The following is a 25,403-nucleotide window of genomic DNA, read 5'->3' as shown; positions in this document are numbered from 1 at the left end:
CTCAATCTCCTGACCTCGTGATCCGCCCGTCTTGGCCTCCCAAAGTGCTGGGATTACAGGCGTGAGCCACCGCGCTGGGCCCCAGCTAATTCTTTTGTATTTTTAGTAGAGACGGGGTTTCGTTATGTTGGCCAGGCTGGTCTTGAACTCCTGACCTCAGGTGATCCGCCCTTCTTGGCCTCCCAAAGTGTTGGGATTACAGACGTGAGCCACTGCAACCGGCCTATTTTTTGGTGTTTTTGGCTGGCTTTGGGGAAAAGTGGTTCTGGTTTCTATGGGAGAAAGAGGAGCCAGAGACAGGAGGGCAGAGAGAAATTTTGCTTCTAAAGGCTTAAAGCACCTCAACATTATAACAAGAGACTGTAACAAGAGCTGTGGGAGGTAGGAGTCAGGAACCCTGCATGAAAACCTCTGTGGGGCTGGGTGCGCTGGCTCACACCTTAATCCCAGCACTTTAGGAGGCTGAGGCGGGAGGATCACTTAAGCTCTGGATTTTTTTTTTTTTTTTTTTTTTTTTTGAGACGGAGTCTTGCTCTGTCGCCCAGGCTGGAGTACAGTGGTGCGATCTTGGCTCACTGCAACCTCTGCCTCCCGGGTTCAAGCGATTCTCCTGCCCCAGCCTCCTGAGTAGCTAGGATTACAGGCACCCGCCACCACCCCTGGCTAATTTTGTATTTTGGTAGAGATGGGATTTCATCATGTTGGCCAGGCTGGTCTCGAACTCCTGACCTCAGGTGATCCACCCTCCTCGGCTTCCCAAAGTGCTAGGATTACAGACATGAGCTGCCCCGCCCGGCTGAGCTCAGGATTTCAAGACCAGCCAGGGCAACATAGTGAGACCTCATCTCTAAAAGCTATATATACACCTCTATCGATACAGGGATTGATCGATCTATCTAATCTGTATCTATATCTACCTATCTCTATGTATCAATCTACCTGCCTGTGTATCTATGTCGTTCTATCTATATCTGTCGCTCTGTCTATATCCATTATCTAATTTATCAGAATATCACAGGATTAAGTATACTCATAATGTTGTACAGCCATCATCACTACTGTCTCCAGAACTTTCTCATCTTGCAAAACTGAAACTCTGTCCTCATAAAACACTCACTCCCCATTTCCCTCCTCCAGTCCCTGGCACCCACCATTCTGCTTTCTGCCTCTATGGGACCACTCTCCGGACCTCAGATGACAGAATCACACGGTGCTTGTCCTGTCGGGACCGGCTCGTTTCGCTCAGTGTAATATCCTCAAGGTTCATCCATGTTGTAGCCTATGTCAGAATTCCCTTACTTTTTTTTTTTTTTTGAGACAGAGTCAGTCTGTCGCCCAGGCTGGAGTGCAGTGGCTCAGTCTCAGCTCACTGCAAGCTCCGCCTCCCAGGTTCACGCCATTCTCCTGCCTCAGCCTCTCCGAGTAGCTGGGACTACAGGCGCCCGCCACCACGCCCGGCTAATTTTTTGTATTTTTAGTAGAGACGGGGTTTCACCGTGGTTTCGATCTCCTGACCTTGTGATCTGCCTGCCTCGGCCTCCCAAAGTGCTGGGATTACAAGCGTGAGCCACCACGCCCGGCCTCCCTTTTTTTATTCTTTTTTTTTTTTTTTTTGAGATGGGAATCTCACTCTTGTCACCCAGGGCTGGAGTGCAGTGGCTCGATCTCAGCTCACTCCAACCTCTGCCTCCCAGGTTCAAGCGATTCTCCTGCCTCAGCCTCCCGAGTAGCTAGGATTACAGGTGCCCGCCACCACGCCCAGCTAATTTTTGTATTTTTAGTACAGATGGGGTTTCACCATTTTGGTCAGGCTGGTCTAAAACTCCTGACCTTGTGATCTGCCCGCCTTGGTGTGCTCGGTGATTTATGCCTGTAATCTCAGCACTCTGGGAGGCCAAAGTGGGCAGATTGCCTGAAGTCAGGAATTTGAGACCAACATGGTCAACATGGTGAAACCCTGCCTTTACTAAAAATACAAAAATTTGGCTGGGCATGGCCGGGCGTGGTGGCTCAGGTCTGTAAGCTCGGCACTTTGGGAGGCCGAGGCAAGCAGATCACAAGGTCAGGAGTTCAAGACCAGCCTGGCCAAAGTGGTAAAAACCCATCTCTACTAAAAATACAAAAATTAGCTGGGCATGGTGGCAGACACCTGTAATCCCAGCTACTCGAGAGGCTGAGAAAGGAGAACAGCTTGAACAGCTTGAGGTAGAGGTTGCAGTGAGCCAAGATCGTGTCACTGTACTTCAGCCTGGGCAACAGAGCGAGACTGTCCCTCTTCCAAAAAAAAAAAAAAAAAATTAGCCCAGTGTGGTAGCGGGCACCTGTAATCCCAACTACTTGGGAGACTGAGAGAGGAGAGTCACTTGAACCCAGGAGGCGAAAATTGCAGTGAGCTAAGATCACACCACTGCACTCCAGCCTGCGAGACAGAGCGGAACTCTGTCTCAAAAAAAAAAAACTGGCTGTGGTGGCTCACGCCTGTAATCCCAGGACTTTGGGAGGCCGAGGTGGGCAAATCACCTGAGGTCGAGAGTTCGAGACCAGCCTGACCAACATGGGGAAACCCTGTCTCTACTAAAAATACAAAATTAGCCGAGTGTGGTGGTGCATGCCTGTAATCCCAGCTACTTGAGAGGCTGAAGCAGAAGAATCGCTTGAACCTGGGAGGCAGAAGTTGTGGTGAGCTGAGATCGCGCCATTGCACTCCAGCCTGGGCAACAGGAGCAAAACTCCATCTCAAACCAAAAAAAAAAAAAAAAAGAATTCAAGGCGAGTCCATAATGTGAAAACAAGTTTATCAGGCCAGGCGCGGTGGCTCACACCTGTAATCCCAGCACTTTGGGAGGCCGAGGCGGGTGGATCACCTAAGGTCAGGAGTTCGAGACCAGTTTGGCTAACATGGTGAAACCTTGTCTCTACTAAAAATACAAAAAGCAACCGGGTGTTGTGGTGTGTGCCTGCAGTCCCAGGTACTTGGGAGGCTGAGGCAGGAGAATCACCTGAACCCAGGAAGCGGAGGTTGAGGGGAGCCAAGATTGTGCCATTGCACTCCAGCCTGAGCAACAAGAATAAGACTCCAGCCGGGCGCGGTGGCTCATGCCTGTAATCCCAGCACTTTGGGAGGCCGAGACGGGCGGATCACGAGGTCAGGAGATCGAGACCATGGTGAAACCCCGTCTCTACTAAAAATACAAAAAATTAGCCGGGCGTGGTGGCGGGCGCCTGTAGTCCCAGCTACTCGGAGAGGCTGAGGCAGGAGAATGGCGTGAACCTGGGAGGCGGAGCTTGCAGTGAGCTGAGATCGCGCCACTGCACTCCAGCCTGGGTGACAGAGTGAGACTCCGTCTCAAAAAAAAAAAAAAAAAAAAAAAAAAAAGGACAAGACTCCATCTCAAAAAAAAAAAAAGAAAAAAGAACAAATAGAAAAGTTTATCAGAGAAGTAAAGAAACTGAAGGATGTCTACTCCATAGGCAGAGCAGGGGCACGGGTCATGGGCTGTTCTACTGAGCATACTTAGGGTTCTTTGTTGATTATATGCTAAACAAGGGGTGGATTATTCATGAGTTTTCCAGGAAAGGGGTGGGCAGTTCCCAGAACTGAGGGTTCCTCCTCTTTTAGATTACATAGAGTAACTTCCTGACATTGCCATGGCATTTGTAAACTCATGGCCCTGGTGGGAGTGTCTGTTAGCATGCTAATGCATTATCATTAGCTCATAATGAGCAGTGAGGACGACCAGAGGTCACTTTCTTTTTTTTTTTTTTTTCTTTTTTTTCCGAGATGGAGTCTTGCTCTGTCGCCCAGGCTGGAATGCAGTGGCATGATCTGGGCTCACTGCAAGCACTGCCTCCCGGGTTCACGCCAGTCTCCTGCCTCAGCCTCCCCAGTAGCTGGGACTACAGGCGCCCGCCACCTCGCCCGGCTAATTTTTTCTATTTTTAGTAGAGATGAGGTTTCACCGTATTAGCCAGAATGGTCTCGATCTCCTGACCTCGTGATCCGCCTGCCTTGGCCTCCCAAAGAGCTGGGATTACAGGCGTGAGCCACTGCGCCCGGCCAACCAGGGTCACTTTTATCACCATCTTGGTTTTGGAAGGGTTAGACTTCTTTATCATGACCTGTTTTATTAGCAAGGTCTTTGTGACCTGTATCTTGTGCTGACTTCCTATCTCATCCAATGACTAAGAATGCCTGACCTCCTGGGAATGCAGCACAGCATGTCTCAGACACATTTTACCCCACCTCTATTCAAGATGGATTTGCTCTGGTTCAAACGCCTCTTACACCTTGGCCTCCAAAGCACTGGGAATGCAGGTGTGAGCTGCCACACTCTGTGTGTATGAGGGCCTTCTTTCACCACATCCCTTGGGGGCCATCCCTTTGTATAGTGGGCAATGTTCCCCTTTGTGGAGAGGCTGAATCCCTTTGTATGGTGGGTAGTGATCCCTTTGTATAGTGGGTAGTGCTCCCTTTGTGGAGGGGCTGCTCCCTTTGTATGGTGGGCAGTGTTCCCTTTGTATGGTGGGCAGTTCTCCCTTTGTATGGTGGGTAGTGCTCCACTTTTTGGAGGGGCTGCAGTTTGGCCCATTCTCCTGCTGATGGACATTTGGGTTGTTTCCAGTTTGGACCTTTCGTCAATAAAGTCACTATGAAGATCTGTGTGCCAGTCTTCTTGTGGAGAACTTTTTATTGAGGAGTGGAACTGCCAGTTCCCATGGCAAGCAGATGCTTAAGTTTATAAGAAACCATAGGACAATTTTCCGCAGCTCATTTTGTTCCACTTCTTTCTTTCTTCCTTTTTTTTTTTTTTTTTTGAGGTGGAGTCTCGCTCTGTTGCCCAGGCTGGAGTGCAGTAGCACAGTCTTGGCTCACCGCAACATCCGCCCCCCAGGTTCAAGCAATCCTCCTGCCTCAGCTTCCCTAGTAGCTGGGATTACAGGCACATGCCACTATGCCTGGCTAATTTTTTTTTTTTTTTTTTTTGAGACGGAGTCTTGCTCTGTCGCCCAGGCTGGAGTGCAGTGGCACGATCTCGGCTCACTGCAAGCTCTGCCTCCCGGGTTCATGCCATTCTCCTGCCTCAGCCTCCCGAGTAGCTGGGACTACAGGCGCCCGCCACCATGCCCGGCTAATTTTTTGTATTTTTAGTAGAGACAGGGTTTCACTGTGTTAACCAGGATGGTCTCGATCTCCTGACCTCGTGATCCGCCCGCCCCGGCCTCCCAAAGTGCTGGGATTACAGGCGTGAGCCACTGCGCCCGGCCTAATTTTTGTATTTTTAGTAAAGATGGGGTTTCTCCATGTTGGCCAGGCTGGTCTCGAACTCCTGACCACAGGTGATCACCTGTCTCAGCCTTCCAAAGTGCTGGGATTACAGGTGCGAGCCACCGTACCCGGCCTTTGTTCCACTTTCATTCCCATCAGCAGCGCATGGGTGTTCCTGGAGCTCCACGTCCTCACCAGCACTTGGTGTTGCCAGTCTTGTTCTCACTATGATCCATGTGGACAGATCTCGTGGTGGTTTTCATTTGCATTTCCCTAATAAATACTGTATACCACCAAGCTTGTCCAGCCCTCGGCCTGCAGGCCGCACGTGGCCCAACATGAATTTGCAACCTTTCTTTTTTTTTTTTTTTTTTTTGAGTCGGAGTGGAGTCTCGTTCTGTCGCCCAGGCTGGAGTGCAGTGGCGCAATCTCGGCTCACTGCAAGCTCCGCCTCCCGGGTTCACGCCATTCTCCTGCCTCAGCCTCTCCGAGTAGCTGGGACTACAGGCGCCCGCCACCACGCCCGGCTAATTTTTTGCATTTTTGGTAGAGACAGGGTTTCACCGTGGTCTCGATCTCCTGACCTCGTGATCCGCCCGCCTTGGCCTCCCAAAGTGCTGGAATTACAAGCGTGAGCCACCGCGCCCGGCCCTGAGATTTTTTTTTTTTTACAATTTTTTTAAAGCTCATCAGCTATTGTTAGTATATTTTACATGTGGCCCAAGACAATTCTTCCAGTGTGGCAAGGGAAGCCAAAAGATGGCTACCTGCTCTATACCTTCTTCTGTGATGTATATTTTCTATTTTTGCATTTCAATGGAGAGAAGAAAGTCCTCTCAACAGATGCTGGAACAGGTGGAGAAAAACTGCTTTCCATATCCAGGTCACAGAGACAAAAATAAAGGGGGCCGGGCGCGGTGGGGAAAAAACTGCCTTCCACTTCCAGGTCACAGAGACAAAAATCAAGGGGGCTGGGTGCGGTAGAGAAAAACTACCTTCCACTTCTAGGTCACAGACAAAAATCAAGGGGCCCTGTGCGGTGGCTCATGCCTGTAATCCCAGCACTTTGGGAGGCCATGGTAGGAGGATTGCTTGAGCTCAGGAGTTCAAGACTAGCCTGGGCAATACGGTAAGACCCCATGTCTACAGATAATATGAAAATTAGCCAGTCATGGTGGCAAGCACCTGTAATTCCAGTACTTTGGGAGGCCAAGGATGGAGGATCACTTGAGGCCAGGAGTTGGAGACTAGTCTGGGAAACCTAAGGACTACCTGTCCTTATAGAAAATTTTAAAAATTAGCCAGGCACAGTGGTGTGCATCTGTAGTCCCAGCTACTCAGGAGGCTGAGGTGGGATGATTGCATGAGCCCGGGAGGTAAAGGCTGCAGTGAGCCATGATCACACCATTGCACTCCAGTCTGAGTGACCAAGCTAGACCCTGTCTCAAGAAAACAGAAAACAACTGGAGTGGCCTCAAAGACTAACATAAAAGCTGAAAACCAAAACATCTTCAGAAGACATCATAAAAAATATTTTTGTCGGCTGGGTGTGGTGGCTTACGCCTATAATCCCAGCACTTTAGGAGGCCGAGGCAGGCGGATCATGAGGTCAGGAGATTGAGACCATTCTGGCTAACATGGTGAAACCCTGTCTCTACTAAAAATATGAAAATTAGCTAGGCGTTGGCCAAGCGCAGTCGCTTAACGCCTGTAATCTCAGCACTTTGGGAGGCGGAGGCAGGTGGATCACGAGGTCAGGAGTTCGAGGTCAGCCTGGGCAACATGGTGAAACCCCATCTCTACTAAAAATACAAAATTAGCCGGGCATGGTGGCACATGCCTGTAATCCCAGCTACTCGGGAGGCTGAGGCAGGAGAATCGCTTGAACCTGGGAGGCAGAGGATGCGGTGAGCCGAGATCGCGCCATTGCACTCCAGCCTGGGCAACAAGAGTAAATCTCCATCCCACCAAAAAAAAAAAAAAAAAAAATTTTGTCACTTTAGAGCTAGCAAAGACTTCTTAGAGAAGATACCAAAAAAAAAGGAGTAAATATAAAAGTAAAACTTGATAAATTGAACTTAATAAAAATAAAAAGCTAATGTTCATTAAAGACACTATTAAAATGAAAAGGGAACACATGCTGAGAGGAAGTATTGAAACCACCTTTGCAAAATTATAACTAAGGAAATTATGACAGTGAAAGATAACAGACTTAACCAATTCCAGCTTGCTTCTAACCTTCAAATGGTCCGTGTCCATTACTGGCCATAGGCCAAACAAGCCTTGGGAAGGAATTTAGTTTATAGTTTATTTCACTTGCGTCCGTGTGAAGAGACCACCAAACAGGCTTTCCTTGAGCAACAAGGCTGTTTATTTCACCTGAGTGCAGGTGGGCTGAGTCCAAAAAGAGAGTCAGCGAAGGGAGATAGGGGTGGGGCCGTTTTATAGGATTTGGGTAGGTAAAGGAAAATTACAGTCAAAGGGGGTTCTCTTGCGGGCAGAGTGGGGGTCACAAGGTGCTCAGTAGGGGAGCTTTGGAGCCAGGATGAGGCAGGGGAAGGAATTTCACAACACAATGTCATCAGTTAAGGCAGGAACAGGCCATCCGGATGTGTACGTGCAGGTCACAGGGGATATGATGGCTTAGCTTGGACTCAGAGCCTGACAGTTTAAATAACAGCCCTTCCCCAAAACTAGACTGTTCCCGTAAAATGAATGAAAGGCCACCAGCCACCAAGTTAGGATGAGAGGGGCTGGAAGTCTAAATATTACCAGCCATTATTCCGGAGGTCGTAAGATTTGCAACTTCCCCAATTACTCGTAAAGATATCAACACTACTGTGAACCTAGGGTTGGCCTTTTTTTTTTTTTTTTTTTTTTTTTTTTAAATGGAGTCTCGTTCTGTAGCCCAGGTTGGTGTACAGAGGGACAATCTCGGCTCACTGCAACCTCCACCTCCCAGGTTCAAGCCATTCTCCTTCCTCAGCCTCCCAAGTAGCTGGGATTACAGCCGTGTGCACCACGCCTGGCTAATTTTGTATTTTTAGTAGAGACGGGGTTTCGCATGTTGGCCACGCTGGTCTCCAACTCCTGACCTCAGGTGACCGCCTGCCTCGGCCCTTCAATGTGCTGGGATTACAGGCATGAGCCACAGCGTCGGCCTAGGATTTGCCTTTTAAGAAGTCTTTTCGGCCTGGTGTGGTGGCTCACACCTGGAATCCCAGCACTTTGGGAGACCGAGGTGGGCGGATCACGAGGTCAGGAGATCAAGAGGTCAGGAGATCGAGACCATCCTGGCCAACGTGATGAAACCCCGTCTCTACTAAAAATACAAAAATGGCCGGGCGCGGTGGCTCACGCTTGTAATCCCAGCACTCTGGGAGGCCGAGGCGGGCGGATCACGAGGTCAGGAGATCGAGACCACGGTGAAACCCCGTCTCTACTAAAAATACAAAAAAAATTAGCCGGGCGTGGTGGCGGGCGCCTGTAGTCCCAGCTACTCGGAGAGGCTGAGGCAGGAGAATGGCGTGAACCCGGGAGGTGGAGCTTGCAGTGAGCCGAGATCGCGCCACTGCACTGCAGCCTGGGTGACAGAGCGAGACTGCGTCTCAAAAAAAAAAAAAAAAAAAAAAATACAAAAATTAGCCGGGCGTGGTGGTGCGCGCCTGTAATTCCAGCTACTCGGGAGGCTGAGGCAGGAAAATGGCTTGAACCCGGGAGGCGGAGTTTGAAGTTAGCCAAGATCGCACCACTGCACTCCAGCCTGGGCAACAAGGGTGAGATTCCGTCTCAAAAAAAAGAAAAAAAGTCTTTTCAGGTTTTTGCGTTTCTGACAACCAGATGGCCCCACCTGGACCTGCCAACCAGTTGTGTGGCCTCTACCCAGGGACTGACTCAGCATAAGCGGACAGCTTTGACTCCCTGCGATTTCATCCCTAGCTGACCAGTCGGCACTCCTGACTCACTGGCCCCCTACCCACCAAATTATCCTTAAATACTCGGATCCCCGAGTTTTGGGGAGACTGATTTCAGGAATAAAACTCTGGTCTCTCGAACAGTCGGCTTTGTGTGAATTATGCTTTCTCTATTACAATTCCCCTGTCTTGAAAATAGACTCTGTCCCGGCAGCGGGCAAGGCGAACCCATGGGGCGGTTACAGTGTCTGCCACACAGACACAAGCGACAGAAACTTGATCAGAATATACAAGCAACTCTGCAAGTCAGCGATGGTAAGAAGCGGGGCAGCTGGGCCTCCCACGCCTGCCTCGCTGTTCGGCCCCCCGCACACCTCTGGGCTTAGGACTCGGGGGAACAGATTCCCAGAAGCAAGTTCCCCGCCGCGTCCGGCGCCCGGGCTCTGCAGCGCCCCCTGCTCTGCCTCCTGCACCCGCAGGGCGTCCCCCGCCGCTCCGTCCCCTGCTTCCTGCAGCGGCCCCCGACGCCAGTCCTGGCCCCACCACAGATCCCGCATCGCCGGGTTCGGCCCCGCAGGGTCGGCGCCCGTGCCGGGTCCATCTCCTTCAGCCCTCCCGGTGCGTCCCGCGGGGCAGGAAGGAGGCGAGGCCCAGCCGCCCCGTGTCGTGCCGGTGTTTTCCCGGGCCCGTCCGCGGCGGCTGCTGAGGACCCGGGGACACACCGCCTGTAGGATCCGCAGCTGCGGTGCGCTGCCGGCAGTGGTGCTCGGGCTTCGTCCCCGGGGGCGGGGGTTCATCCAGGCGCGCAGGGACCCGCGGGCCTCGCCCTCCCGCGCCGCTCTCCGATTGGCCGGCGCCCGCGGGGCATTGTGGGCCGCCCGCGCGCCCGTCCCGTCGCCGCCGCCGCCGCAGCCCCCTCGGTCTTGCTATGTCGAGCTCACCCGTGAAGCGTCAGAGGATGGAGTCCGCGCTGGACCAGCTCAAGCAGTTCACCACCGTGGTGGCCGACACGGGCGACTTCCACGGTGAGGACGGCGCGGAGCCCGGGCGCGGCGCAAGCGCCCTCCAGAGGCCCCGGCGCCCCGATTTCCCCGGGTCCCCAGTTCCGGGACGCGGACCGGGTGGCGGTGCCCCGGGCGGCTCGGTTCCGAGGGTAGTGAGCGCAGGTGCCGGATGTTGGGGCCAGGGGCGGCCGTGAGGGGAGCGGGGCTGGGGTCAGCGGTGCGGGCGGTACTGACGGGTCCTTGCGAGCCGTGGGGCACGAAGCCGGAGCCCCAGCCTCGCCCTCCGCCCAGGGTGGGGTCGGCTGCGCCCTCAGACCACGCACCCGGGACAGGCTGTGGGCAGCCCGCGAGAGCCCCTCTGTGCACCCTCATGGGTCGAGGCAGCTTTCAGAGCCTTTGAGTTCAGGAGAGATTCGGGGTAGAGCTTCGAGCTGACGTCCACGTGGCCAGTTTGTGGTCAGCCAGATGCAATTTTGTTGGGCTGATGTTGTCTGCAGAGCGGGGACATCAGGTATCTCTGACCAGAAGCTGCCTGTGCTGCCACCGCCCTTGAGCCCTGCGGTGCCCAGTGGGACAACCCCGTGGGCGGCAGGTGCCCGGCCTGCTGGACAGCCACCGCCAGGCGCACCGGGTGGGTAAAAGCCGGTGCCCATGAAAGCACAGGGTTGTTCCACTGTTAAATACTGGATTTTCCTGGGCTTGAGTTGTTTACATTGGAGAGAACTTGGAAAATACAAAGAAGGGTTATTTTATTAATACTTAGCTCTTCTGTCCTCTGCAGCGCAGAGTAGACGAGCCTTGTGTCTATGTTTTGTTGAGAACAAGTACTATTTTTTAAGAAAATCATGAAACGCCTCATGGATGAATGCTGTGAACACCTAATACGGAAGTGACTTCCTCTCTTTTCTGCTTTCTCATGGTGACTTGAGAAACAGGCTTTAATTCCTCTTCGGTAACTGAGTAAGGGCATTGTTTATCTAGCAGAGCCTAGAGAGTGAATTGGCATGTTTGGCTGCTTAACCATAAAAAGATGGGGATTCAGTGACTGGCTTGGGGTGCCACAGTCTGCTCCGGACCCCTCTTTGGGTGATCCAAAGCTAGAGCTGTGAATCTCTCACACACACAGCCCCCTGTTGTAGTCCGGACCTCTCTCTTCATAAGAAAGCAAGCTCCAGAAAAGGGCCTATCCATTTTTCTGCTGCTCAGTTTTTTCCCTTCTTAGCACTGAGAATAATTTGCAGTTTGCCTGGTGGGCAGAGCGCTCATCTGTATTGTTCCTTGCTGGCCCTCACCAGTTAGGGCAGAGCTGGTGCGGAGTGTCAGGTCCATTACACTTGGCAGTGCAGGGCCAATAAAGATGGATTTTCCTAAACCCACACCCATAGGAGGCCTGGGGAGTCCTGGGTTTGTGGTTTTGTTTTGTATTGTTTTTTAAGAAATCTTCTGGCCCAGCGAGGTGGCTCACGCCTGTAATCCCAGCACTTTGGGAGGTCAAGGCAGGTGGATCACGAGGTCAGGAGTTCGAGACCAGCCTGACCAACATGGTGAAACCCTGTCTCTACTAAAAATACAAAAATTAGCTGGGTGTGGTGTTGCACGCCTGTAATCCCAGCTACTTGGGAGGCTGAGGCAGGAGAATCGCTGAACCCAGAAGGCGGAGGTTGCAGTGAGCCGAGATCACACCACTGCACTCCAGCCTGGGCGACAGAGCAAGACTCTGTCTCAAAAAAAAAAAAAAACAAATCTTCTAAACCCAAGTCCTGACATATTTTTTTAATGAATATTAACAAAAAAATACATTCATTGATAGTATATGTTCATAAATGTTATGTAGTTGTAAAATAGTCTGTTGGGTTTGTGGTCTGTATTTTGTGAAGTGAAGGTTCTCAACTCCTTGTGGGAGGGAGGCACAGGCCTCTGGAAATAGAATCAAAGCTGTGAATGCTCTTCCCACAATGTGATCCTCCCCATTTTGCATTCAGTTTAAGGGTCCCTGGACCCTGAAACCCATTTTTGCCCCAGTGGGCCTTGGTTTTGTTTTAATTTTGTAAAAGCCATTTGCTAAAAGCTGACTTTATCAAGGGATGATTTTACAGGACGAAATGGGCTGTTTTCAGTGCCTCATTCAGTGCATTCTGGCAGACCTGTGTCCGCACTGTGCCAAATGTCCTGTTGAAATAAATGGTTATAGATGCACAACAGGCTTTTTCTTTTTTTTTTTTTTTTTTTGAGACGGAGTCTCGCTGTCACCCAGGCTGGAGTGCAGTGGCGCGATCTCCGCTCACTGCAGGCTCCGCCTCCCGGGTTCACGCCATTCTCCTGCCTCAGCCTCCCGAGTAGCTGGGACTACAGGCACCCGCCACCGCACCCGGCTAATTTTTTTTGTATTTTTTTAGTAGAGACGGGGTTTCACCGTGTTAGCCAGGATGGTCTCCATCTCCTGACCTAGTGATCCGCCCTCCTCGGCCTCCCAAAGTGCTGGGATTACAGGCACGAGCCACCATGCCCGGCCATATACTTGCTTTTCTAATTGTGGGTCCTAAGACCCTCATTTCAGAAGGGGTCCCACCACATACCCTGGAGGAAGGATGTGCACAGAGGACAGTAAGAAGGTGAACACAGAGGCGTTGCTGGGTTTCCTCACTCGTTAGATGATAATATTTCAACAGGGCTGTCCATACTTCAGTCATGTCTCTCCAATGGAGTCTCCATAAAAGGCCCAAGAGGACAGGGTTCAGGGAGCTTCCTAATACCTGAACACATGGAGCCTCCTGAAGGGTGGTGCACCCATGGCGGGCATGGAGGCGCCGTGCCCCTTCTCACATGCCTTGCCCTATGCGTCTCTTCCTCTGTGTCCTTTGTATAATAAGCCAGTACATGTGAGTAAGTGTTTCCCTTACTTCTGTGATCTGCTCCAGCAAATTAATGGAACACAAAAGTTAATTCAAGTTGGCAACCCCAACTTGAAGCCAGTGGGTCAGAAGTTCTGGAGCCCAGACTTGTGACTGGTGGGAAGTGGAGAATGGTTGGGTGGGACTAAGCCCTCAACCTGTGGGATCTGAGGCTGTCTCCAGGTAGACAGGGTTGGAATTGAATTGGAGGATGCCCAGCTGGTATCCACTGAAGAATTAATTGCTTGTTTGGTGCGTGGGGAGAAACCCCCACACATTGGTCACAGAAGTCGTCTGTGTTGATTATTCTGGTATGAGAGCAGAGGAACACAGTTCAGGTTGTTTCTTCAGAGGCTGGGCGCAGTGGCTCACGTCTGTAATCCCAGCAATTTGGGAGGCCAAGGTGGGTGGATCACCTGAGGTCAGGAGTTCGAGACCAGCCTGGCTAACGTGGCAAAACCCTGTCTCTACTAAAAATACAAAAAAAAAAAAGGCCGGGCGAGGTGGCTTACACCTGTAATCCCAGCACTTTGGGAGGCTGAGGCGGGCGGATCATGAGGTCAGGAGATCAAGGCCATCCTGGCTAACACGGTGAAATCCCGTCTCTACTAAAAATACAAAAAACTAGCCAGGCGCGGTGGCGGGCGCCTGTAATCCCAGCTACTCGGGAGGCTAAGGCAGGAGAATGGCGTGAACCCGGGAGGCAGAGCTTGCAGTAAGCCGAGATAGCACCACTGCAGTCCAGCCTGGGCAAAAGAGTGAGACTCCGTCTCAAAAAAATAGAAATAAAAATAAAAAACAAAAACAAAAACCATAGCCTGGCGTGGTGGCTCGTGCCTGTAATCCCAGCTACTCAGGGGGCTGAGGCAGGAGACTTGCTTGAACCCGGGAGGTGGAGGTTGCGGTGAGCTGAGCTTGTGCCACTGCACTCCAGCCTGGGCAACAGTGCAAGACTCCGTCTCGGGAAAAAATAAAAAAATACAAATACAAAAATTAGCCAGGCATCATGGTGTGTGGCTGTAGTCCCAGCTACTCAGGATGCTGAGGTAGGAGAATCACTTGAACCCTGGAGGAGGAGGTTGCAGTGAGGCAAGATCATTTCGCTGCACTCCAGCCTGGGCAACATGCAAGACTCCGTCTCGGGAAAAAATAAAAAAATAAAAAAATACAAATACAAAAATTAGCCGGGCATCATGGTGTGTGCCTGTAGTCCCAGCTACTCAGGACGCTGAGGTAGGAGAATCACTTGAACCCTGGAGGAGGAGGTTGCAGTGAGGCGAGATCATTTCACTGCACTCCAGCCTGGATGACAGAGTGAGACTCTGTGTCAAAAAGAAAAAAAAAAAAAAGCTACTCAGTGGCTACAAGTTTGGACTTTTTGAACTGTTCAGTTGGTTACTCTGAAGAAAAAATTTTTTTTTTTTTTTTTTTTTTTTTTTTTTTTTTTTTTTTTTTTTTTTTTTTTTTTTTTTTGAGACGGAGTCTCGCTCTGTCGCCCAGGCTGGAGTGCAGTGGCGCAATCTGGGCTCACTGCAAGCTCCGCCTCCCGGGTTCACGCCATTCTCCTGCCTTAGCCTCCCGAGTAGCTGGGATTACAGGTGCCCGCCACCACGCCCGGCTAATTTTTTTTTTGTATTTTTAGTAGAGACGGGGTTTCACCGTGGTCTCGATCTCCTGACCTCGTGATCCGCCCGCCTCGGCCTCCCAAAGTGCTGGGATTACAAGCGTGAGCCACCGCGCCCAGCCAGAAAAAAACTTTTTTATTTTTTTTGTAACAGAGTCTTGCTCCATTGCCCAGGCTGTAGTGCAGGGGCACAATCGCGGCTCACTGCAACCTCCACCTCCCAGGTCCAAGCGATTTTCCTGCCACAGCCTCCCGAGTAGCTGGGATTATAGGCATGCACCACTACGCCTGGCTAAATTTTGTATTTTTAGTAGGGACAGGGTTTCGCCATGTTAGCCAGGCTGGTCTCGAACTCCTGACCTCAAGTGATCCACCCCCGTTGGCCTCCCAAAGTGCTCCCAAGGTGTGAGCCACTGTGCCCAGCCACTGAGTAGCATTTTATGACTGGGTTGATTAAAGCAGAGATTGTCAGCTTTACAAAAGGGACCACCAGTACAATTTGGACAAAATCTTGAGACATTGTCAAAGTTGCCCACTCCGACTAAAAGGATTCTTAGGTCACGTTTTGTCAAGTTACCTGCAGAAGCTACTGAATGTGATATTTATTTATTTATTTGTTTGTTTATTTATGAAACAGTCTCACTCTGTCACCCAGGCTGGAGTGCAGTGGCGCGATCTTGGCTCATTGCAACCTCCACCTCCTGGGTTCAAGCGATTCTCTTGCCTCAGCCTCCTGAGTAGCTGGGATTACAGGCATGTGCCACCACACCCAGCTCATTTTTATATTTTTAGAGAGACTGGGTTTCACCATTTTGGCCAGGCTGGTCTCAAACTCCTGACCCCAGGTGATCCACCAGCCTTGGCCTCCCAAAATGCTGGGATTACAGGTATGAGCCACTGCACTCGGCCTGAATTTATTTTTTTAAGAGATGGGGTCTTGCTCTCTGGCCCAGGTGGGAGTGTAGTGGCATGATCATGGCTCACTGCAGTCTCAACCTCCTGGGCTCAAGCAATCCTCCTGCCTCAGCCTCTTGAGTAGCTGAGACTACAGGCATGCACTACCACACCTGGCTAATTTCGTCTTTTTTTTTTTTTTTTTTTTTTTTTGAGACAGAGTCTCGCTCTGTCACCCAGGCTGGGGTGCAGTGGCGCAATCTCGGCTCACTGCAAGCTCCGCCTCCCGGGTTCACGCCATTCTCCTGCCTCAGCCTCTCCGAGTAGCTGGGACTACAGGCGCCCGCCACCACGCCTGGCTAATTTTTTGTATTTTTTAGTAGAGACGGGGTTTCACCGTGGTCTCGATCCCCTGACCTCGTGATCCGCCCGCCTCGGCCTCCCAAAGTGCTGGGATTACAAGCGTGAGCCACCGCGCCCGGCCTAATTTAGTCTTTTTATGAAACCTAAAAAGAATGATTGGTGAGTGATAGCAGTGGATAAAATTAGTCTTAAAGTTGCAGCAGTGCGGTTCAGCAACTATTAGATAAACTGGCTTCAGGTTAGAGGCCGCTTCAGCAGCTAGGCTTGCAGGTAATAATTTTTGGAGCAATAATGCTGTGTGTCCTGAGTGATTTTCCCCTTGGCTTCTTTTTTTTTTTTTTGGAGACAGAGTCTCACTCTGCCACCCATGCTGGAGTGCAGTGGTGCGATCTCGGCTCACTGCAAGCTCTGCCTCCCGGATTCACGCCATTCTCCTGCCTCAGCCTCCGGAGTAGCTGGGACTACAGGTGCCCATAACCACGCCACCTAATTTTGTTGTATTTTTAGTAGAGACGGGGTTTCACCGTGTTAGCCAAGATGGTCTCGATCTCCTGACCTTGTGATCCACCCGCCTCAGCCTCCCAAAGTGCTGGGATTATAGGCGTGAGCCACTGCGCCTGGCTCGCCTTGGCTTCTTGACTCTGTTGTAGCTGGGTGTGGTGATAATGACCCAATCCATAGGATCAGCCTTCACATGTGGGCCATTGACTAGACCGTGGACCTCCTTGTGGTGGTACGGCAGTGGGACGCACATTTTCCTTTGGCCAGCGTTCTCCCAGCTGTCTCACCTCTCACTCCCATGCTGTTACAAGTCAGCTCTTGCAGGGGCATATTTGGTCTCTGGGCACTTAGTGTTTGTTGTTTCATCATTGTGCAAACAGCCGCCTCTTGATGAACCTTCAGTCACCCGGAAGAAGGTGTGAGAAGTGTGGCTGGACCCCGCTTTGGGAAATGCTCTGGACTCCCCTAACGTCCTGGGGAATTACAGGGTTCCTTCACGTGTTTCCAGTTGAAAGCAAGCGGTCCACTTACTTTAGCTTTTGAAAACTATTTCCCTAGCCATTGACGAGTACAAGCCCCAGGATGCTACCACCAACCCGTCCCTGATCCTGGCTGCAGCACAGATGCCCGCTTACCAGGAGCTGGTGGAGGAGGCGATCGCCTATGGCCGGAAGCTGGGCGGGTGAGTTCCTGGACTCGGGAGGGTCCCAGCTAGGCCCTCGTGCTAGTCTAGTTGGCCTTGCTTCCCTCCCTAACTGAATTTTAGTTCTCAAACACCATGAACTCAAGGGAAAAAAAAACCCTATATTTTTGCCTATTTTTGTTTATTGAAGTGTAATCTGCATGAAGTAACCTGCACCCACGGTAAATGAGCAGTTCAGAGTCTTGCCAATGTGTGTACCCTGTAAACACCACCTCAGTCAAGATGCAAAGCACTTGCAGACCCCCAGAGTCCCCTCCTCCCCTCCTGTAGTCAGTCTCCCCAGCTCTGGTAACACTTATCTTCTGGCTGTCATTTTATTTTTATTTTTACTTTTCAGACGGAGTCTCGCTCTGTCACCCAGGCTGGAGTATAGTGGAGCAATCTTGGCTCACTACAACTTCGGCCTCCCTGGTGCAAGCAATTCTGCCTCAGCTTCCCAATTAGCTGGGATTACAGGTGTGTGCCACCACTCCTGGCTAATTTTTGTTTTGTTTTTTTTTTTTTTTGAGACAGAGTTTTGCTTTTGTTGTCCAGGCTGGAGTGCACTGGCACAATCTCGGCTCACCGCAACCTCTGCCTCCCAGATTCAAGCGATTCTCCTGCCTCAGCCTGCCGAGTATCTGGGATTCATGCACCACCACACCCGGCTATAACTTTTGTATTTTTGGTGGAGACAGGGTTTCAGCACGTTGGTTGGGCCGGTCTCGAACTTCTTACCTCAAGTGATCCGCCTCCCTTGGCCTCCCACAGTGCTCGGATTACAGACGTGAGCTACCGTGCCTGGCTTTTAAGTTTTTAAATAGCTTTTATAACTCCTAGAATGTTCTCTGGCACCTGTTTGCAGTTGGTCCCCACTCCCTTACCCAACCAAGCAACTGTAGAGCCCTCTTCATGCCTGTGGCTTTGCATATTTTAGATGTCATTTTAGATTCTCTTCAGGGTAATAATTCAAAGCTTGAAGATGGTGCCGAGCAGGCAACGTGGGCACCACACAGGAGCAGGTCCCTCTCTGGTACTGGCTTTGCTTATGTCCAGGTGGCTGGTGAGTGGCTCCCCTGACCATGTTGTGACAGCCACTCTGGACACTGAGTCTGACCCTCTCCTCTCTCTTCTTAGCTCCCTTTTCCTCCTCTCGTGGTGTTGCACCCGTGGCATAGGCAAGGCCTTGGTGCCCCTGTTATTGGGTGACATTGGTGCCTTTGCTGGGCTGGGTGATCAACAGATGAGCCCTGCACCTATGTCCAGGTGGCCCAAGAATTTTTTTTTTTTTTTTTTGAGATAGAGTTTGGCTCTGTCAGTCACCTAGGCTGGAGTGCAGTGTCACAATCTCAGCTCACTGCAGCCTCTACGTCCTGGGCTGAAGCCAGCCTCCCACCTCAGCCTCCCCAGTAGCTGGGACTACAGGTGCACGCCACCACACCTGGCTAATACTTGTTTTTAGAGGCAGGGTTTCGCCATGTTGCCCTAGCTGGTTTCGAACTCCTGAGCTTGAGCAGTCTGCCCACCTTGGCCTGCCAGACTGCTGAGATTACAGGCGTGAGCCACTGCACCCAGTCTGGCCCAAGAATTCTAACCCCTGAGCGTCTAGCTGAAGATCTTCCTGTGTGTAGTGTGCTAACAAGGCTGCTCAGATTTTGGAACAGCATCAGGGACTTCACCTGGTGTCTGTCCAGTGACTTTGAAGAGATTGAAAATACAATATTTTGCAAGTGCCAAAAGATAGAGGGATGCAGTTTGGGATGATCAAAAGAGCTCTGGAGATGGATGGTAATGGTTGTACAGAACTGTGAATGTGCTGAATACATTTAAAAATGGTGGGCTGGGGGCAGTGGTGCACGCCTGTAACCCCAGTGCTGTGGCAGCCAAGATGGGAGGATCCCTTCAGCCTAAGAGTTCGAGAACAGTCTAGGCAATAGGGCAAAACTGTCTCGACAAAAAAATATAAAAATTAGCTGGGCATGGGCCAGGCACAGTGGCTTACGCCTGTAATCTCAGCACTTTGAGAGGCCGAGACAGGCAGATCACGAGGTCAGGAGATCGAGACCAGCCTGGCTAACACGGTGAAACCCCGTCTCTACTAAAAATACAAAAAAATTAGCTGGGCGTGGTGGCGGGCGCCTGTAGTCCCAGCTACTCAGGAGGTTGAGGCAGGAGAATGGCGTGAACTGCAGGGGGCAGAGCTGGTAGTGAGCCGAGATTATGCCACTGCACTCCAGCCTGGGCGACAGAGCGAGACTCCGTCTCAACAAAACAAAACAAAGCAATTAGCTGGGTATAGAGGTGTGCAGCTGTAGTCGCAGCTCCTCGGGAGGCTGAGGCAGGAGGATCACTCGAGCCCGGGAGGCCAAGGCTGCAGTGAGCCATAATCACACCACTGCACTCCAGCCTGAGCTGGAGACCGTCTTGGGGAAAAAAAGGATAAGCTTGGAAATTTTATGTTATATGTACTATTTGGCCACAATAAAAAAAATGTTTTAAGAGAAGAAAGATGGAGGGAAGGAAATTTGGCAAAGAAATAACAGAATTTATTTTGTAGAGTCTTGTGCACTTGAACCTCAGAAGCTTCTTTTTTCTTTTTCTTGAGACGGAGTCTCGCTCTGTCGCCCAGGCTGGAGTGCAGTGGCGTGATCTCTGCTCACTGCAAGCTCCGCCTCCCGGGTTCACGCCATTCTCCTGCCTCAGCCTCCCAAGTAACTGGGACCACAGGCACCCGCCACCACACCCAGCTAATTTTTTAATATTTTTAGTAGAGACAGGGTTTCACCGTGTTAGCCAGGATGGTCTTGATCTCCTGACCTCATGATCCGTCCGCCTCGGCCTCCCAAAGTGCTGGGATTACAGGCGTGAGCCACTGCACCTGGCGAACCTCAGAAGCTTCTAACCTGCTTTTTTCCCTTTGAATTTCAGGTCACAAGAGGACCAGATTAAAAATGCTATTGATAAACTTTTTGTGTTGTTTGGAGCAGAAATCCTAAAGAAGATTCCGGGCCGAGTATCCACAGAAGTAGACGCAAGGTAAGGATGCTTGCTCCTGCACTGAACGGGCTGGTCAGGTGTCCACAGTTGCACACGTGGATGCCAACGTGAGATCAAGGGGCTGCTCCACCCATGGTCTTCATCCCAAGGGCTCAAGAGAAGGTTTATTTTGAGCTCTCCTGCAGCTGGTAGTGATGACCAAGAGCTCCTTGTTTAGCAACTGATCTCTAATGTTTTTTATTTTTATTTGTTTATTTTTGAGATGGAGTCTCGCACTGTCACCCAGGCTGGAGTACAGCGGCGCAATCTCAGCTCACTGCAACCTCTGCCTCCCGACTTGAAGCATTTCTCTGCATCAGCCTCCCAAGTAGCTGAGATTACAGGCACCTGCCACCACGCCCGGCTAATTTTTTGTATTTTTTAGTGGAGATAGGGTTTCACCGTCTTGGCCAGGCTGGTCTTGAACTCCTGACCTCATGATCCGCCTGCCTCGGCCTCCCAAAGTGCTGGGATTACAGGCATGAGCCACTGTGCCCGGCTGCTAGTGTTTTTTGTTTTGATTTGTTTGTTTTTTGAGACAGAGTCTCGCTCTGTCACCAGCGTAGAGTGCAGTGGCACGATCTCAGCTCACTGCAACCTTCGCCTCCTGGGTTCAAGCGATTCTCCTGCCTCAGCCTCCTGAGTAGCTGGGACTACAGACGCCCACCATCACACTCAGCTAACTTTTTTGTATTTTTAGTAGCGACAGGGTTTCACCATGTTGGCCAGGATGGTCTCGATCCCTTGACCTCGTGATCTTCCCACCTCAGCCTCCCAAAGTGTTGGGATTACAGGCGTGAGCCACCGCGTCCGGCCTAGTGTTTTTTTAATACAAATTACGGCCTTTGGATCGCACTGAGGACCTTTGTTTGTGAGACTGGGTGTGAGTTGCTGTCAGAGCCATTCTGCAAACCTCAAGTGAGGGGAAGGCTGGGGGCAGTGGTTGGTGCTTACGGTGGTGCAGCTCAAAACTGACGGGCAGACACCTGGCCTCCAGCTTGCTGTGCGTGGTGGGCAACCTGTGTGATCTGAGGGGTTGGGTTCTTCTTGCTCCTACAGGCTCTCCTTTGATAAAGATGCGATGGTGGCCAGAGCCAGGCGGCTCATCGAGCTCTACAAGGAAGCTGGGATCAGCAAGGACCGAATTCTTATAAAGCTGTCATCAACCTGGGAAGGAATTCAGGCTGGAAAGTAAGTGGTCCCCCACAAGGAAGGAGCTCTCAGAGATTTTTCCTGTGTTGTTGGGGCAGGGTCTACATGGCATCAGGCAAATTTGACTCTCTCAGCCCTGGGGAATGCCAGACTGGGGAGCACAGCCCACAGCTTGGACTTGACCAGCTGATGTCAGCCTAGATCTGCCCTCTGCTCCAGAGCCAGCTCCCTCACTTGCTGGTGAGGAAATGAGGGATTTCCCAGGAAGTACCATCCACCACCCAGCAGAGAAGAAAAGCCACTAGTTAGCACCTGCAGATTCAGATTTTTTTTTTTTTTTTTGGGAGACAGAGTCTTGCTCTGTCGCCCAGGTTGGAGTGCAGTGGCGCAATCTCAGCTCACTGCAAGCTCCGCCTCCCAGGTTCACACCATTCTCCTGCCTCAGCCTCCTGAGTAGCTGGGACTACAGGCGCCCACCACCACGCCCGGCTAATTTTTTGTATTTTTAGTAGAGACGGGGTTTCACCATGTTAGCCAGGATGGTCTCGATCTCCTGACCTCGTGATCCGCCCACCTCGGCCTCCCAAAGTGCTGGGATTACAGGCGTGAGCCACCACACCCGGCGATTCAGATTCTTTCATTCCTCTGTCCTGATCAACACAAGCCTATGTTTACATGATTTTTAAAAAGTAAACTACTGTTATATAAAATATATGCTGCCTGGGCAAGATGGCTCATGCCTGTAATCCCAGCAATTTGGGAGGCTGAGATGGGAGGATCACTTGAGCCCAGGAGTTCCAGACCAGCCTGGGCAACAAAGTGAAACCTTGTCTCTACAAAAATATAAAGAAATTTTAGGCTGGGCACGGTGGCTCACACCTGTAATCCCAGCACTTTAGGAGGCCAAGGTGGGGGGAGCACGAGGTCAGGAGATCGAGACCATCCTGGCTAACATGGTGAAACCCCGTCTCTACTAAAAAATATAAAAAATTAGCCGGGCGTGGTGGCACACACCCGTAGTTCCATTTAGGAGGCTGAGGCAGGAGAATTGCTTGAACCCAGGAGGCGAAGGTTGCAGTTAGCTGAGATCACACCACTGCACTCCAGTCTGGGTGACAGAGGAAGACTCCATCTCAAAAAAAAAAAAAAAAAACTTTTAGGCCGGGCGTGGTGGCTCATACCTGTAATCCCAGCACTCTGGAAGGCTGAGGTGGGTAGATCGCCTGAGGTCAGGAGTTCGAGACCAGCCTGGCCAAGATAGTGGAACCCCATCTCTACCAAAACTACAAAAAATTTAGCTGGGCGTGGTGGCAGGTGCCTGTAATCCTAGCTACTTGGGAGGCTGAAGCAGGAGAATCACTTCAACGGAGGTGGAGATTGCAGTGAGCTGAGATTGCACCATTGTACTCCAGCCTGGGCAACAGAACGAGACTCCATCTCAAAAAAAAAAAAAAAAAAAAAAAAAGGAAAAGAAAAACTAGCCCACCCCCGTGATTCCAGCTACTTGGTTGGGAGGCTGAGGCGGGAGGATCACTTGAGCCCGGGAGGTTGAGGTTCCAGTAGCTATGATGGCACCACTGCACTCCAGCCTGGGTGACAGAGTGAGACCCTGTCTCAGAAAAACCAAACCAAACATATGTATGTTCAGAGTGGAAGAGACAGTAAATGTATAAAACAAAGTAAAACTCCTCTATGATGTTCTCACCCAGAAGCAGCCAATGCTATACTCAGATAATTCACATCAGGAAGTGGTGTTTTGTTTCCACATCTGTGTGTTTGCATGTTCTACCACCTGCCATCACTGACCTGCTCTGAGATAGCATCTCACTTTTTCACCATGGCTGGAGTGCAGTGGCACGAACTGGGCTCACTGCAGCCTTGACTCCAGGCTCAAGCAGTCTTTCCACCTCAGTCCCCCAAGTGGCTGGGACGACAAGCACGCACACCACTCCTGGGTAATTTCACCATGTTCCCCAGGCTGGCCTCGAACCCCTGGGCTCAAGAGATCTCTACCCATCTTGGCCTCCCAAAGTGCTGGGATTACAGGCATGAGCCATTGTGCCTGGCCTCATTTGTGTGTGTGTGTGTGTGTTTTTTTTTTTTTTTTGGGACGGAGTTTTGCTCTCGTCCAGGCTGGAGTGCAATGGTGCTATCTCAGCTTACTGCAACCTCCACCTCTGGGGTTCAAGAGATTCTCCTGCCTCAGCCTCCGGAGTAGCTGGGATTACAGGCAGGCGCCATCACTCCCGCCTAATTTTATATTTCTAGTAGAGATGGGGTTTCTCCATGTTAGTCAGGCTGGTCTCGAACTCCCAAGCTCAGGTGATCCGCCCGCCTCGGCCTCCCAAAGTGTTGGGATTACAGGTGTGAGCCACTGCACCTGGCCGGCCCATTTGTTTTTATATGTTAGAAAATACTCCATTTTATGGATAGGCCACAGTTATTCCTCTGTTGATGGACACCTGGTCGGTTTCCATTTCTCGGGCTGTGAGGTATACTGCTGCTATGAACACATCTGCAGCTGTGAACACAGATGTACAAGTTTTGTCCTGGACACGTGTTTTTGTTTCTCGTGGGCATATGCCTAGGAGTGGAGTCTCTGGGTGACTGCTGGAGGAACTGCAGGCTGTTTCCCAACTCATCTGTGCCATCTGGTGTCCCCCTCGAACACCCCCGTGTGGCCATGTGGCAGAGGCGCCTGGGGAGGGAACTTGTGTCTGAAGGTGCCTGAGCAGAGTCTTGGCTGTCTCATCCCATGCCCCAGCCACATGGCAAAGTCTGGGCACTGCCCTTTCCTTGGGGATCAGCCCCAGGATGTCCAAAGTGCACTGGGATTTGGGCAAGGGGCCTAGTGTGGCCAAGGGGCTCCTCTCAGCAGAAACCAGGGTGCTATGGGCCTGCTGCGGGGTGGCCCCAGGAATGGCTAGGGTGGAACAGGGTGAGGACTGGAATGTGGTCATAGACGACTCAGTGTTTCTAGCCTGGGAGCTGAGCCCTGGTGAGTTCTGGGATGAGGTGATGGCCTGGCGCAAGAGCATGGGCACCCAGAGGGCCTCCCTTGCCTTTGTCTATTGTGTAATGTGGGTTGGAGAAAATCCTGGTCACCCATAACCCACTATCCACTTAGAACCCTCTTGAATGTTACAGATATGTTCTTAACAATGGCATGAGCCTGTTCCTGCCTTTTTAGCTTAAGGCCCGTGAGCATCGTTGGCAGCCTGTGGCTCTGGGTGGGCACCTGACCTGCATTCACCTGCCCCGCTCTCACCTGTCCCCCCCTTGCAGGGAGCTCGAGGAGCAGCACGGCATCCACTGCAACATGACGTTACTCTTCTCCTTCGCCCAGGCTGTGGCCTGTGCCGAGGCGGGTGTGACCCTCATCTCCCCATTTGTTGGGCGCATCCTTGACTGGCATGTGGCAAACACCGACAAGAAATCCTACGAGCCCCTGGAAGACCCTGGTGAGGGTCCCTCTGTGGTAATGGGGTAAGGGGAACAGCCTCAGCAGCACCTCAGGCAGGAAGAGCCCGGGACAGAGCTGCTGCATCAAACAAGCAGTGAGGTGCGCAGGTCGGCACGGAGCAGGCAGGGGTGGCGGCTCAAGGTAGTGCAGCCAGTAGGCACTGGGAGGGCAGGTGGGGTGGTACCTCTGCTGAAGCCTTGCTGGTCACAGCTTGGTCTCTTTCCAGGGGTAAAGAGTGTCACTAAAATCTACAACTACTACAAGAAGTTTGGCTACAAAACCATTGTCATGGGTGCCTCCTTCCGCAACACGGGCGAGATCAAAGCACTAGCCGGCTGTGACTTCCTCACCATCTCACCCAAGCTCCTGGGAGAGCTGCTGCAGGACAACACCAAGCTGGTGCCTGTGCTCTCGGCCAAGGCGGGTGAGGCCCCACTGCCCAGCTGTGGCTGCTGCTCGGGCAAGGCCACCACTGCCCTGCCGCGCTGCCCTGTGGGTGATCCCTCCCACCTGTGGGGCGAGCTCATCTCGGGAGACATGAGGGTGAAGTAGACCTCAACGGAGGGCTTGGCTTTCCTAACACATCTCACTCAAGTCGTCAGCCAAGGCTATG

At 51.6% G+C, this 25,403-nt stretch overlaps 1 protein-coding gene across 1 annotated transcript in view; it reads left to right on the top strand.

Annotated features, from left to right (window-relative positions):
• The first annotated feature begins 10,055 nt into the window (after nt 1–10,055).
• TALDO1 (transaldolase 1) overlaps nt 10,056–25,403 on the top strand; it is a 16,238-nt gene continuing 890 nt past the window's right edge. The window contains exons 1-6 of the mRNA XM_055260099.2: nt 10,056–10,205; nt 17,016–17,139; nt 20,068–20,175; nt 21,235–21,366; nt 24,613–24,788; nt 25,017–25,214. Coding sequence (XP_055116074.1) covers nt 10,109–10,205; nt 17,016–17,139; nt 20,068–20,175; nt 21,235–21,366; nt 24,613–24,788; nt 25,017–25,214 — 835 coding nt within the window. The 5' untranslated portion in view covers nt 10,056–10,108. The remainder of the gene's footprint in view (nt 10,206–17,015; nt 17,140–20,067; nt 20,176–21,234; nt 21,367–24,612; nt 24,789–25,016; nt 25,215–25,403) is intronic.

This window comes from Symphalangus syndactylus, chromosome 21 (assembly GCF_028878055.3).
Source record: "Symphalangus syndactylus isolate Jambi chromosome 21, NHGRI_mSymSyn1-v2.1_pri, whole genome shotgun sequence".
Lineage (NCBI taxonomy): Eukaryota > Metazoa > Chordata > Mammalia > Primates > Hylobatidae > Symphalangus > Symphalangus syndactylus.
Note: the sequence above shows the minus strand (reverse complement) of the source record. Positions and strands in the feature narration are given on the sequence as shown.